Raw genomic sequence first — 13,897 nt, 5'->3', positions numbered from 1 at the left:
GGCTCGCTCGCTTTAGACTGGACTATCAGCATGCGAAACTTTCTCGCGGAGGGGTTAATGATCACAGGGTTCCGCGTGTCAAGGTCATTATTGTGTTCGCCTGCTCGCGGGCTGGCTGTGTTTTTGCGAAGTGCAAGCGCTCGCACAGCGGTCTTCATTGCACCGTACTCAAACAATCTAGAGGGACTGTATGATCCTATCCGTGTGCACAGCTGGTTAAAAGGAATCATATCTCCGTTAACCCAACTATCTTTCACCGTATCTAAGTGCGCTTCTATCCATTTTTTTTAAATATAAGCTTTTATTTTTATAAACCACGTTTATATTGTTCCACACACATTGATCACCAAAGCGATCTTCTCTCTCATAAATCAATGCTTTATTATGGATCCGTTTTAAGAGAACTTTTTTCCAAAAGTTTGATCGAATGCATTCAATACCTTGGAACAGTTTTAGTGGTGTTGTGGCTTTAAAACAAAGTAAATTTCTTCCCAATACCTGATAAAGACTTAATGGAATCGTTGTCCACGGTTCATGTTTTCGTTCTTGAAGTTTTGCTGCCCATGTGAGTAAAAAAGAAGTCTGGATATCGTGGACGTTTATCATGTTAATACCACCTTCTTCCACCACATTACACAATACATTTTGTTTAACTTTTTCAAAGGCTTTTGTATTTGAATACTTCCTTTTCCAGAGAAACCTGAACAAAATAGTATTCAACTTATCGAGAACTTTAACAGGGGCAAGAAGCGCCTGCATAACGTAAACAAATTGTGAAACTAAGAAGGACTTAATAATACACAATTTGCCGCTTATACTTAAATTTCTTCTTGACAATCTGCAAATGATTTCTTCAACTTGTTCAAGTCTTTTGGACCAATTTTCCATAATTTCAGAGGCCGGGATGTCATTTTTAAAAATAATTCCCATGATTTTAACCTGGGTATTCCATTTAATATTGCAATATTTCTCTTGACAGTTTTTACGCGATCCCAACCACATTGCTTCCGCTTTACTTTTATTTAATTTTAAGCGAGATATACTGGAGAAATCATCAATGATTTTCAAAACCGTTTCCATGTCGTTTTTATCTTGAAGTAAAACAGTTATGTCATCGGCGTACATAGCCAGTTTCAAGATACGCGATGTTTGTTCTGTAAAACCTACATCTGGTAAGGCAAATCCTTTAATATTGGGGTGACTTCGGATTTTGATTGCTAATAATTCTACAGCAAGCACGAAGGCCAAAGGTGAGAGGGGACATCCCTGACGGATTCCGGAATTCACACTTATTTCTTCCGAAATCCAACCCATATAATTTATGCAGCTCGTGGTGTTTGTCATTAAAACTTTAATCCATTTTACAATTTTTTCGCCAAAACCAATTTTTTAAAGGACCAGACCACATAGTCTTTTGAGATGGAATCGTAGGCTCGGGCGTAGTCAAGGGCAAGTAATATACCGGGTTGATTTCTTTCATTAGCGTAATTAATGACATCATCAATTAATCTAATCAAGTTACTTGCCTTTCTTCCCTTAATAAATCCTGTCTGATCTTCTGACACGAGGTCAGAAATAACACCAGATAAGCGCTGCGATAACCATTTTGCCAGCATTTTATAATCTGTATTGGTTACAGATATAGGTCTCCAATTCTTAAGGCTATCTCTCGACAAATCTTTACGTGATAACTGCTCTTTTCTGAGTATCTGACAATTCACCGACTCTGAATGCATTTTAAAGGGAATTAACCACCATAATTTTTACTTTAGGCCAAAAAAATGTCATGAAACTTGTAGTCAATCCGTCAAAGCCTGGTGACGAACCATTTTTTTTAACAAATACAGCGCCCTGCCGATTTCTAACACGGTAAAATCAGTTTCCAAAACATATTTTTGTTCGTCATTTAACTGAGGAATATTTAAATTAAGAACTTTACTTTTAGCATCCTCCTCAACAAAATTCCCATTTTAATCAAACACGTTATTGTAAAATCTCCCTTGCTCCTGTAAAAATCCTTTTTGCGTCGTTATCTGAGAGCCAGTTTCATCAATTAGTCTGTCCATACATTTTAAATTAGTTTTCACTTTTTCCATATTTAAAAAATATTTGTATTCTTTTCACCTTCTTCGATATATTTTTCACGGGATCGAATTTGAGCACTCCTTGCCTTTTGAACATCATATATTTCCAACTTTGTTTTTAATTTTTCCTTTTCAACAATAAATGTTGAATTTTCAGGGTGCCTGGACATCTGTTTATCTAATTGATTCAAATCCTTTTGCATTTGTTGTTGGTCTTCAACTGTTTGCCGTTTTTTACATTTACTATAGTCAATAGAAAATTCTTTAATTTTTATTTTACAGAGGTCCCATCTAACTTGTGAATCAATCTCAAGATACTCGTTGTCATAATTCTCCAAAACATATATGCTCATTTTGTTTGACATAGTTAGGTAGATGAGTTAAAGGCACATTCCTTCCCGTGTGAACAGTATGACTCACCGTCTCAGATCCGCCAGGCTTTTACATGGGATACGATCAACCCTCCGCTTTGTCACATGCCAAAGATCAATACCCTGACTGCTTGTCGTGATATGTTGACATTTTTGTTCACATTAATTCCTTAAAAAGCTGGCTGCATTTACAGCCTGCCTGGTATGCTTCTGCTCTTATTCCCCTGCCTACAAACAATTCCCCCTACCCCCAAACAACCCACCCCACCTACCAGACACACGCACACGCACACACACACACACACCCACACACACACATACACACATGCGCGCGCGACTAGAAACGGCAAGCAACACGAAAGGATATTTCAAAACTCTTACTTGGGATATATATATGTCACCTTTGAAGGGTTCATTTTTTCACAAGGGAAATAAGTCAATAAACACCCTAGCGAACGAACAAAGCAACAAGAATTAGCCCTCCCCTGAAGAAAACAACTTGACATTACAGGAGGTTAGTAGTTGGAGAGTGGGTGAGGGTGGGGGTACCTGAGGAAAGACATGGAAGCACACAATGAAAAAAGAAATTACCACGAAAAGCATTTACTAATCACATACGAAAGAAAAAAGACTTTCTCTTACACGGAAGCATATCGAGAGATATATTCCTTTCCGCAGCAATCTGTCCATCATTGCCGATTGTCCAACTCCACAGGGTGATATCACTCTTGTCCATAATTTTGCTCAGGGCGTAGCGTCCCTTTTCTTCCCAACACACGCACTCCTCCGGGCGAAACGAGAAGCACGTGCCATCGCGCTTTGCCAGCAGCTTACATACCTCGACGAAGAGATCCCCTGTCCGCTTGCTTACAGTGATGGTGGAGGTCTCCGGGAGGTCAGTGCAGTTGTGTGTGTCCAATTCAAAGGGGAGTGCGATCTGGACACCCCTCTCTGCCGTGTAGGAATTGGGGTTGGTCAGGGTAGGGAATTCAAACTTGGCACCTGTTATGACCAACATGCATACTCTTTGAAAAACATGAGAATCACAGCAAAAAGTTGCACACATAATTATGTTATGTCTTGTAGTAGCCTTCTTGTCTTTCTTTGATTTGAACAGGGTTGTGCTTAAAAAAACAAAATTTATTGACAAAATTATACACATTTATAACAAAGAAATTAGACACAGTGTTTTGATGTAACACTTACATTGGCCATTGACCGAAGACAAGATGCAAAGAATCAACAACGCCTGAAGACACACCATCTTGGTCGTATACCCCATCTTCCTGACTGTAACAGACACACCTCGGACGATTTCCTCTCGCGGTCTGATAGCCTTTCGTTTGAGAAATCTTGAATGATCTCACGCGGATCACCAGGTCAATCGAAAGTGTTGCTTTATTTAGTTCCCGGTGTTGATCATTAAACACATAATATATATGTGCTGCCTTCAAATGTCAACTCGCTTCTGGGAAACCCAAAAAGCAGTCCAGCCATATTTGCGTGTCAATTGGCATGGCCGTTTCGCGCCATAACGTAGTAAAGTCGTTCTTACTGTATGTGTGTGTGTGTGTGTGTGTGTGTGTGTGTGTGTGTGTGTGTGTGCGTGCGTGCGTGCGTGCGTGTGTGTGTGTGTGTGTGTGTGTGTATGTGTGTGTGTGTGTGTGTGTGTGTTTTATAAAAACAAAAATTATTGAGATGAAAGATTATTTAATGTCTGTTGAAATTGCATTCAGATACTGAACATCATCGAAGAAAACAAAACAGATCAATGTTATTGCGTCGGCAAAAGATCAAGCCTAATACGGAAGTAATGACTGGCAAATGAAAACAATTCTTTTTTTTTTGGCAAGACCTTTCAAAGGTTGATCTTAAAAAAAAAGTATTTCCGACTTCGTAATGAAAAACAATTATTAGACAGCTGATGTTGTTTGTGGCAGTTGGTTGGCTATACTGTTCATTCCAGTTCATTGCAACATTTACTCTTTTGTAACACAATCACAAAAACAAACAGTTATTGACAAAATCTAAACAGCAATTTATTACAAACAAACTAATCAAAATCTGATTGGCACATCTGGCAGTGGGCATGCACAATAATTATATTGTTCTTGCCTCTTCCAATCTCTGAGTTATGGCGAGCATACACGCACACTCACACATACAGACACACACACACACACACACATACACACACACGCACACCACACACACACACACACACGCACACAGACACCGACACACGCACGTACACGTACACACACACACACACACACACACACACACACACACACACACACACACACTTATATTTATTCTTACAGGGAAAGCGTATCATGTAGAAAAAAGTAAACTTTATTTTATTATTTACTATATCAGCATGCACAAAAGAAAAAGAAAGATTGCACGTGAAGGACAATTGAAAAGACAAGTTACAATATACAAGTCATTATGTACAAGGACATATACTGTTCAAAAAAAGAAACGCATAGTTGCTACTTGCCAAATTTGTTTTATTTTTCGAAAAAATTAACAGAAAATCCAATATTTAGATTATTTGTTTGAAATTTGGTATGGACACAGTTGATTGCACACATAGTTCATTTGCATCTTCAAATCAATCAGTCAATCAATACGATTGGGTGCCGAGGCTGTCAAGTCAGTAGGGGGTGTGACTGCCTTGAGCAGCAACAACTGCCCGGCACCTTCTGGGCATGGACTGGATCAGATGCCGGATATCTTGCTGTGGGATGGTGTCCCACTCCTCCTGAAGTGCCTGCAATAGATCGCGGTGATTTGCCGGCGCTTCTTCTCGCCTGCGCACACGTCTGTCCAATTCATCCCAGAGGTGTTCTATCGGGTTCATGTCTGGCGACATGGATGGCCAGGGAAGCACCTGGACATGGTGGTCGGTGAGGAACTGGGTGGTGAGTCGTGCTGTGTGCGGGCGAGCGTTGTCCTGCTGGAATATGGCATCCTGGTCAGCCAGAAGAGGAAGGGCGTGTGGGCGCAGAATTTCCTCCACGTATCGCTGGGCAGTTATGCGCCCTTGGACGTGCACCAGGGTGCTCCTTCCAGCGGTATTGATCGCCCCCCACACCATGACGCCTCCACCACCATGAACGGGTGCCTCATCCACACAGTTGGACGCGTAACGTTCGTTTACTCTCCGGTAGACCCTCCTCCGACCATCATGTCGCTGGAGCAGGAAGTAGGACTCGTCGCTGAACCACACGTGTCTCCAGTGATTCCGGACGGTCCAGCGAAGGTGCTGGTTGCCCCACTGCACTCGGTTCTGGCGATGGCGGCGGGTGAGGACAGCTCCTCTGTGAGGTCTGCGAGCTCTCAAACCAGCTTCATGCAGGCGGTTCCGCACGGTCTGGTCCGATAATCGGTGTGGCCCGGGGAGAGCCTGGACAGAAGATGAGGCCGACAGGAAACGATTCCGGAGGTGGCGGAGCCGTATGAAGCGGTCGTGAGCAGCAGTTGTCGCCCTTGGTCTTCCCGCTCGTGGCAAGTCAGCAACGGAGCCAGTGGCTTGAAACCTGACCCACAGTCTACTGATGGTGCTCTGGGACACGGGGAAGTGCCTGGCGATTGCAATTTGACTTTGGCCTGCTTGTAAACGACCCAATGCAATTTGGCGGTCTTCTCTGCTCAATCGGGCCATCTTTCGTCGCTGAATTGTCGTCTGATTTCTTTGTGGCGAACAATCCGCTTTTATGGGTTTTGGAAGACATGGTCAGAGCTCAATATTCCCCGAGTTTCACGAGATTACACTGAAGCATGACGAGTGGTCATGCCAAATGAGCAATTTTGACATTGTAGCCACTGAAAACGCATGCGTCACGTGCAGAGCTCACTTGTGGCAATGGACGAAAGGTCGACGACCAGATAAACATTTTCTGCAGTTTGGTGGATATCCTTGTAGCCATATAACTAAATTAACCAAATATTACAAGCTATGCGTTTCTTTTTTTTGAACAGTATATTATTCAACCGGTGTCATCGTAGAGGGTCCTGCATTACAGCGTCTTTTACTTTTTGTAATTGTTCATCTATACATTTTTTTTAATCAAATCGAAAGATGGTTCCCTCTTGTAAAAAAAACCACGAAATTTGATAACAGTTTTGGTCGACCTTTTTTTGACAAATATAAACTAATGATAGATCTTTTAAGCACATACATGTCTACCTACAATTATAAAATAACCAACAAAACAAACATAAAAAACAATGTCTTCAAATACTGCGCACACATTTCAAATGTCTTTATTTACAAAGGAATAATGACATTTACTTAACTGCATAAGAAACATCTTTCAAATCAAGCCTGTACCATAACATAATCGTTCGATTACAAAAACATATTTGACAACATATTTCTGTTGAAAACTAGAACATAATTATTGAGTTTAGTCCAGGCTCTACTTTTTCTGTAATCAAACTGTGGCTTTTGTGGGTGTTTTGTTGTTGTTTAACAAGCAAACAAACAAACACACAAACTTGTAATTTGGATGTAAAGTACATTTTGACAGTAATCCGTAAATATGTTTTAAATAAAAGTACATTAAACCATTTTCATATCAGGAACAATATCTCTTTAAGTAAGCTGGTGAAGTGAAACAAATATGTACAGGGGCAGTAACTTCATTTTAAAATATGCTGCATAGATTAACTGCATGATATCCTCCCTTTTTCTGATTCTCCAAAACATACCTATATCCACTTGTATGTGTTTATGCACAAACTTGCATTTCTTACATTATTGAGTATTTACTTTTTAGCAAGGTTATCATAACAAACACACACTTATGCTGAAAATGTAAAGCACCACGTTATATCAGACAAAAACTGACACAAATGCAATTACTTAACCAGTAATTGTTTCAACGCACAAATAGTGTATTTAATAAACCATAGAAAACATAACACCAGCAGAACGTAGGTAACTTATCTATACAAAAGTGGGCATGTAATAGACCTTAACACTGTGTTTGCCCAAATAGTTCTTCATTTGCATCCTGTGTATTTTAAAGCATGCCAAGTAGCTGTACAAATCTTGGCTAGAAGCTTAAATGTGAAACGATTTTAGCTGTAAAGTAAGCTACTTATTTTTTAGGAGCAGCAAAAAAGGCAATGTGCCAGTAACTCATACAGCGTAATTAACTCCACAGATTGACAGTCCACCACACCCTGTATACACCTGTAACCAAACCAATGGCTATATATGCTGTTTACCTTTCTGTTCTACCGTTCATCTTCAACTGCTATACTACTGTTTAGAACTGACAGACATTGGAGACAAGTCATCCCTGCGCTGATTTAAACAAAAAAGATTTATTTACAAAATTGATGTCTATGTACAATCAAGAAAAACTTGATGAATTCATGTTTTGTTTTAATTGTTTTTAAACAAGGTAAATTGGCATATTGTTTGTTGATGTACACACATACACTCTTATTTTGCACAAGTGAGGTTTTACGTGTACGACCGTCTTCCCTTAATTTAATGTGTTATAAGGGGATGCTTGTTTTAACAGAAGACTTATTTGGCAAATGATTGTTCATATAAAAACAAAAGGAATTTCATGATTTTGCTGTTTATACATGGAAACAAGATACATTTTACAATTGTTATTTCATATACGAGAAGAATGCAATTAATGATCAGTTGATCATATGAAATGGGAGACAGTTGATGGCCGGTTGATTAATTACAAATGGCTGCTTGTTTCCAGGCATGACGAACGTAGCATAGCATGGTATACAAACCAATGAATAATTAATAAAGCAATGAGTATGTGCATGCAATCAGACTGAAAAATAAGTAAATACACGTTCAAATAACTAAATAAATGACAAAGTGAATATTTTAAATGTATAGATAAAAAACAAAACAATCAAATACATGTATACCTTAGTGAATGAGAACATACATGAATTATCAAATTAATGAGTAAGACATAAATGAATGCAATATACACAAATAAAGCAGCGAGTAAACATCAAATGCATCACTCAATAAAGACTAAAACTAAATCAGTAACACAAACCAAAAGCACACACAAATGAATAAAACATGAAAGTCCTTTACAGACAGACATGTGTAAAGGCAAATAGTGTGGACTAGTTTGACACAATCAGGTTTTCAGAATGTAGAATAAAGATAAACAGATGTAAGTCAAACCACATAGCTTTTTGTTGTCGAAAATGAAAACAAGATAAAAAGCCACCTTAATTGGCCTATACTAACAGTGTGAAATGAAAAGAAAAACATTATATCTGGACAATGAGGTATTCCCAGTGTGATGTGAAAGAAAATCAATCTGGATCAGTGAGGCATTCACAATGTGAAATGGACAACACACACACACAATCCTATTCAATCTGGACCAATGATCAAGATATTCACAGTGTGACATGAAAAGACAAACATTTAATATGAACCAATGAGACATGGATAACTACTGTTTTTATATGTTTGTTTTAAATAAATAATGTTTCATGTCGACTGCTGTGCATGTGCAGAAACATTGGTCTTTCCTTAATTTATTATTTATTTTGACACTCGCATTGCATTAATCAATTAGGTAAACAAGTATGTCTGCACCGCAGTCGCCACGCACGAAACAGTATACATGTTTTTGTTTAAGAAACTGCGTTGTCATAGCAGTCCCATTGTGCAATGAAACAATGAAATCATTAGCAAAGTTCCAAACACTGACCAAAAAGCTGTGTGAGCAATACAAGTTGCAGTGAAATTCAACTTACACATTGAATGAAAAATACTCCTTTAATAATATGCATACACAGGGAAGACAAACAGACCTAATATTACACACAGTGTAGGTGATTAACTCTTACCAGTTCGGGGGTTTTAGGGCATATTATACAGTGCTGTTGGTGCCTACTTGCCGAGTGGCTATCTGGGGTCATATTCTAAATGAAATATAGAAAGTTATATATCAAAGGAAAGGAACATGAATAAGCTTTTCATATTTGCAAAGAGCATTGTGCTATCTTTAAAGGTAAAAAAGGTTATGGAGGTGACAACATGATTTTTGTTGAAATTTGTACGCCCATTTTTTTGAATACGTGACAAACACAAAGAAGAATTTGTTTCAGTTTATTTTAGATATGCTGCTAATTAGTCTGTTTTGGCATTCATTTTACATAACATAGCAAAGTTTTATTGAGTTTTGCTGATAAACAAAAAAGTTATTGTCACCTGAATACCCCCACCCAAATTTCAAAGTTGGACGTTTCATGACATACGCATGCCTAAGCCCCCCCCCAAAAAAAAATAGTCTGTTTACGGTATTCCGACCGACCCTATTTTTTCCCGCGACCCTAGACTTTATTTTGGCATTTGGGAATTTTTTTTTTTCAAATCCTTTTTGAAAAAAAAAAAAGGCTTTGTTTTTTGTCAAAATAACTTAAAAATATGTTTTGGGAAAAAAAAAAGTCCCGTCCTACCGACCCTATTTGTTTTGGCCTATGTTACCGTCAACAGACTTTTTTTTGTGCCAAATAATGCATTCCTATAACTAACTTATAACAAAAACCCAGCTTGTTTCTGTCATAAAGTGTGTCTAACATATGAGTTTATCCACTGGCCGACCCATCCAATGTATACTTTTGTTTGTTTGTTTTGATGATTAGATAATTGGTCAGTGGAAAACTACAGGGGGGGGGGGGGGCATCGTAAGCTTGCTTACGATGGGTAAGGGAGCGAACTGGTAAGAGTTAAGGAAACGATTTGTACAGAAGCCAATGTCACAGTCATATAAGAATAGAATATGTCAAACACGTAACAACACGTTGGATCAAACCGTGTATGCCAAAGAAATATGATTGCTTAATTGAAAGCAAAGTTCGGAAGCAGCAACCCAAAGATCATTTTAAAAAAAGGACCTATATAATTCATCATGCTCTTAAAATATCGTGCTTTACAGATTGATGACTTTGGCAACTGACGTCTGTTCCGATAATACATACACTCTCGATCTGTTGTTATCATAATACATTACATTTTCGTTCGGTTGTTATCATATGGACACTCTTATATCCTGTCGTTATGATATGTACACTTTCATGTGGTCTTTATCATATGTACACTCTTGTTCAGTACTTATCATATGTACAGTCTTGTTCAGTCCTTATCATATGTACACTCTTGTTCTGTCCTTATCATATGTACACTCTTGTTCTGTCCTTATCATATGTACACTCTTGTTCAGTCCTTATCATATGTACACTCTTGTTCAGTCCTTATCATATGTACACTCTTGTTCAGTCCTTATCATATGTACACTCTTGTTCTGTCCTTATCATATGTACACTCTTGTTCAGTCCTTATCATATGTACACTCTTGTTCTGTCCTTATCATATGTACACTCTTGTTCTGTCCTTATCATATGTACACTCTTGTTCTGTCCTTATCATATGTACACTCTTGTTCTGTCCTTATCATATGTACAGTCTTGTTCTGTCCTTATCATATGTACAGTCTTGTTCTGTCCTTATCATATGTACACTCTTGTTCTGTCCTTATCATATGTACAGTCTTGTTCTGTCCTTATCATATGTACACTCTTGTTCTGTCCTTATCATATGTACACTCTTGTTCTGTCCTTATCATATGTACAGTCTTGTTCTGTCCTTATCATATATACACTCTTGATCTGTCCTTATCATATGTACAGACCTGGGAAGCCCTGTTTTGCACTTGGAGTATTCTCCAAAAAACTAGGTGTATTTTTAGAAACAATAGCGATACTCCACACCACATTTGAACATCCATGATTTAAACATGCTTCACACGCGTCTGTCGCACAGTTAATGACGTTTACTAATACATTTAAAACAAATACTTCTTTCAATGTTTTCTGACAAAAACTGTAATCATGTGTCAAAGTACTGGATCGGCTTCGGGTTGCGCTTGTGAAGAAAAGTAGTCGAGAATTTGTTCGCATCATATTTTTTTCCAGTAGCCGTACTGGTCGTATTCTAGACAACCATGCATACACAATACGGCGAAATCGTATGGGTTACCAGGTCTGTATAAACAATATTGTTCAGTCCTTATCATATGCACACACTTGTTCAGTCCTTATCATATTTACACTCGTGTTCAGTCATTATCATATTCAATATGTTGTTCTGTATTTGGCATATGTAATATCGTGTTCAGTCCTTATCAAATTCCATCCCTTGTTTTGTCTTCATCTGGTGAAGCCTTTTTTCAGTCCTTATCGTATGTTCACTTGTCTTCTGTCTTTATCATATGTAATTTCTAGTTGTAGTTTCACCATATGTACACTTCTGTTCAGTCCTTATTATCTGCACAATCTTTTTCAGTCTTTGTCATATGTACACTATTGTCCAGTGGTCGTCGACGTCTGCACTCATTTCTAATCATGCAAGTAGATTTGTGTCGCCGGATCGTAAGTGGCATCAAATTCAATAAACACAAGAAATACAAAAGTAAGACCAACGTCGCAAAGCAGGATTATACTCGGCAAAAAAATTGAATTGCAAAAACAACATAAACAAAGACTATGTACAACTGATACGTCCCTCTCGATCTATCAGCGCTTAACACTTTACTGCGGGCAAACACAAAACAACACACGGTGAAATAATAAAAACATACATACATATATATCAATCTTATGTATCATTATGTATGATACATAAAACTGACAAAAAATAAATAGATACACTAAAATCAAATCAAATACAATTTTAAGAAAACCTTCCTTGTCACAATTAGATGACTAATTCTCAGTCTTTTAAGCGATGTTCCCCTTTGTTATCGGGTAACAAATGCAGGCTCTACAACACACTCCACGTTGGCACAAAACAACAAAAGCAGGTCCAAAGTAAGACTCCCACCTTATAAACTGTCGTGGGATATAAACGATGACGCTTTCTCACCAACAGTGCAACGTACTCATTAAGACATCTTCCGCAAAGCAAGCAGTGACGTTCAAAGCTGTTGTGTCAAGAAAGGTGATCCAGACATGGAAAGTGTTAACACTACATATCCTCTTCAGCCGAGGAATTGTCCGGATTGTCAAAGAAAGATGTAAAGTGCAGCTCATCATGGACACAGGGCTCGTCAGTGTTGTCAATGAAAGACGACACGACCACTTCACCGCGTGGAGATCTAACGCCTGTGGGACAATGGTACTGGTCAGCATCTGACGCTGCAGCAGTGAGATTTTCAGAGGGTAATGGTAGAGTCGGTACGGCATTAGAGGCAGGTTTGTCAGCGTGGTGGGCAGCAGGAAGCAGACTTGGTTCATCTTGCTCATCAGGGTGTCTAGAACCAGAAGACAGAGACAACGGAGCTCTTCTCCCTGCCTCAGTGCGAACGTTGTGGACATGATGCAGGTATGACTCATGATCAGAGGGAAAATCGCAAGGCTTTCTTTGAATCGTTGGTAGACCCGATTCCACTCTGGAGGTGTTTGAAGGTGCATCGGAGCGTAGCTGTGTTTGATCTTCAGACACCACATGTTCTGGCTCTTCGCAGATAGAAGACAGACTCCACGAACTTCCGAAAACTAGTTGTTCAGAATTAACAAAAACAATTGGTGTGTCTGAATCAATTTTACTGGAAGAGGGCCTGAAGTTGTCAGAGCCTGGAAAGATGTAATAGTCTTCCTGACAGATGGAGTGAGGTTTAGTCGGATCTGAAGTCTTCGGAGGGTGAAGGTAATAGTCGCTTTGAGGTCGTGAGCGGTTAGATTTTGGGAGGAAGGATCCTGAACGTTTAGGGGAAATGTCGTAAATCGGATGAAGATAATTGTCACCTTTTGGGGGTCGTGGGTAATGAGACAAAGCGTCCGATATGGGCAGAAGGTAGTCGTCATCGTCCTTGGGTAGCAGGTTAGGCAAAACGTTCGATATGGGCAGAAGATAGTCGTCATCATTCTGGGGTTGCAGGCTTGGCAAAACGTCTGAAATTGGGTGGAGGTAGTCGTCGCTATTCTGGGTTTGTGAGCGGCTAGGCAAAACGTCCGATACAGGATGAAGATAGTCGTCATCATTCTGGGGTAGTGCAAGGTTCCTGGGAATATCATAGACGGCCTGCTGACAGTTCTCTTTGGAGTGTGAGCTGTTTGACATATCGTCAGGAATGAGCTCCAGGTAGTAATCCTCCTCGCCACAGTTCTCATCAGGAGATTGCTCCACATCACCCAAGACAGAACGAAGGTGCAAATCCTGCCGTCGATAGAGCAACGCTGTTCCAAGTAATGTGTAGAAATCGTCATGGTCTTCCTCGAGCGTTTCCTTGGCTTGAGCATATAATTCCATCGCACGTGAGCGTGTCTCGCCCAAAAAACTCATCTCGATCTCCTCTGGTGGGTGAGGGTCAGGGTGACGGCAAGCGCCAAGAGAGGCAGCACTCAGGGAAGTGTCAGGGACAG

At 39.4% G+C, this 13,897-nt stretch overlaps 2 protein-coding genes across 3 annotated transcripts in view; one reads left to right on the top strand and one right to left on the bottom strand.

Annotated features, from left to right (window-relative positions):
• The window catches only part of LOC138973308 (arylsulfatase B-like), a 443,818-nt gene that overhangs the window by 152,796 nt on the left and 277,125 nt on the right, over positions 1-13,897 (top strand). The window lies entirely within an intron of this gene.
• LOC138973307 (uncharacterized) overlaps positions 1-13,897 on the bottom strand; it is a 97,481-nt gene that overhangs the window by 7,427 nt on the left and 76,157 nt on the right. The window contains exons 1-2 of one of the 2 annotated variants that reach the window (XM_070346025.1): positions 3,662-3,901; positions 3,098-3,457 (exon numbers count right to left, since the gene is read on the bottom strand). The exons of the other annotated variant lie outside the window; for it this stretch is intronic. Coding sequence (XP_070202126.1) covers positions 3,098-3,457; positions 3,662-3,737 — 436 coding nt within the window. The 5' untranslated portion in view covers positions 3,738-3,901. Of the gene's footprint in view, positions 1-3,097; positions 3,458-3,661; positions 3,902-13,897 lie in introns of those variants that run through there. 2 annotated transcript variants of the gene reach the window in all.

Source organism: Littorina saxatilis, linkage group LG8 (genome assembly GCF_037325665.1).
Source record: "Littorina saxatilis isolate snail1 linkage group LG8, US_GU_Lsax_2.0, whole genome shotgun sequence".
NCBI lineage: Eukaryota > Metazoa > Mollusca > Gastropoda > Littorinimorpha > Littorinidae > Littorina > Littorina saxatilis.
This window is presented reverse-complemented; position numbering and strand designations above follow the sequence as displayed.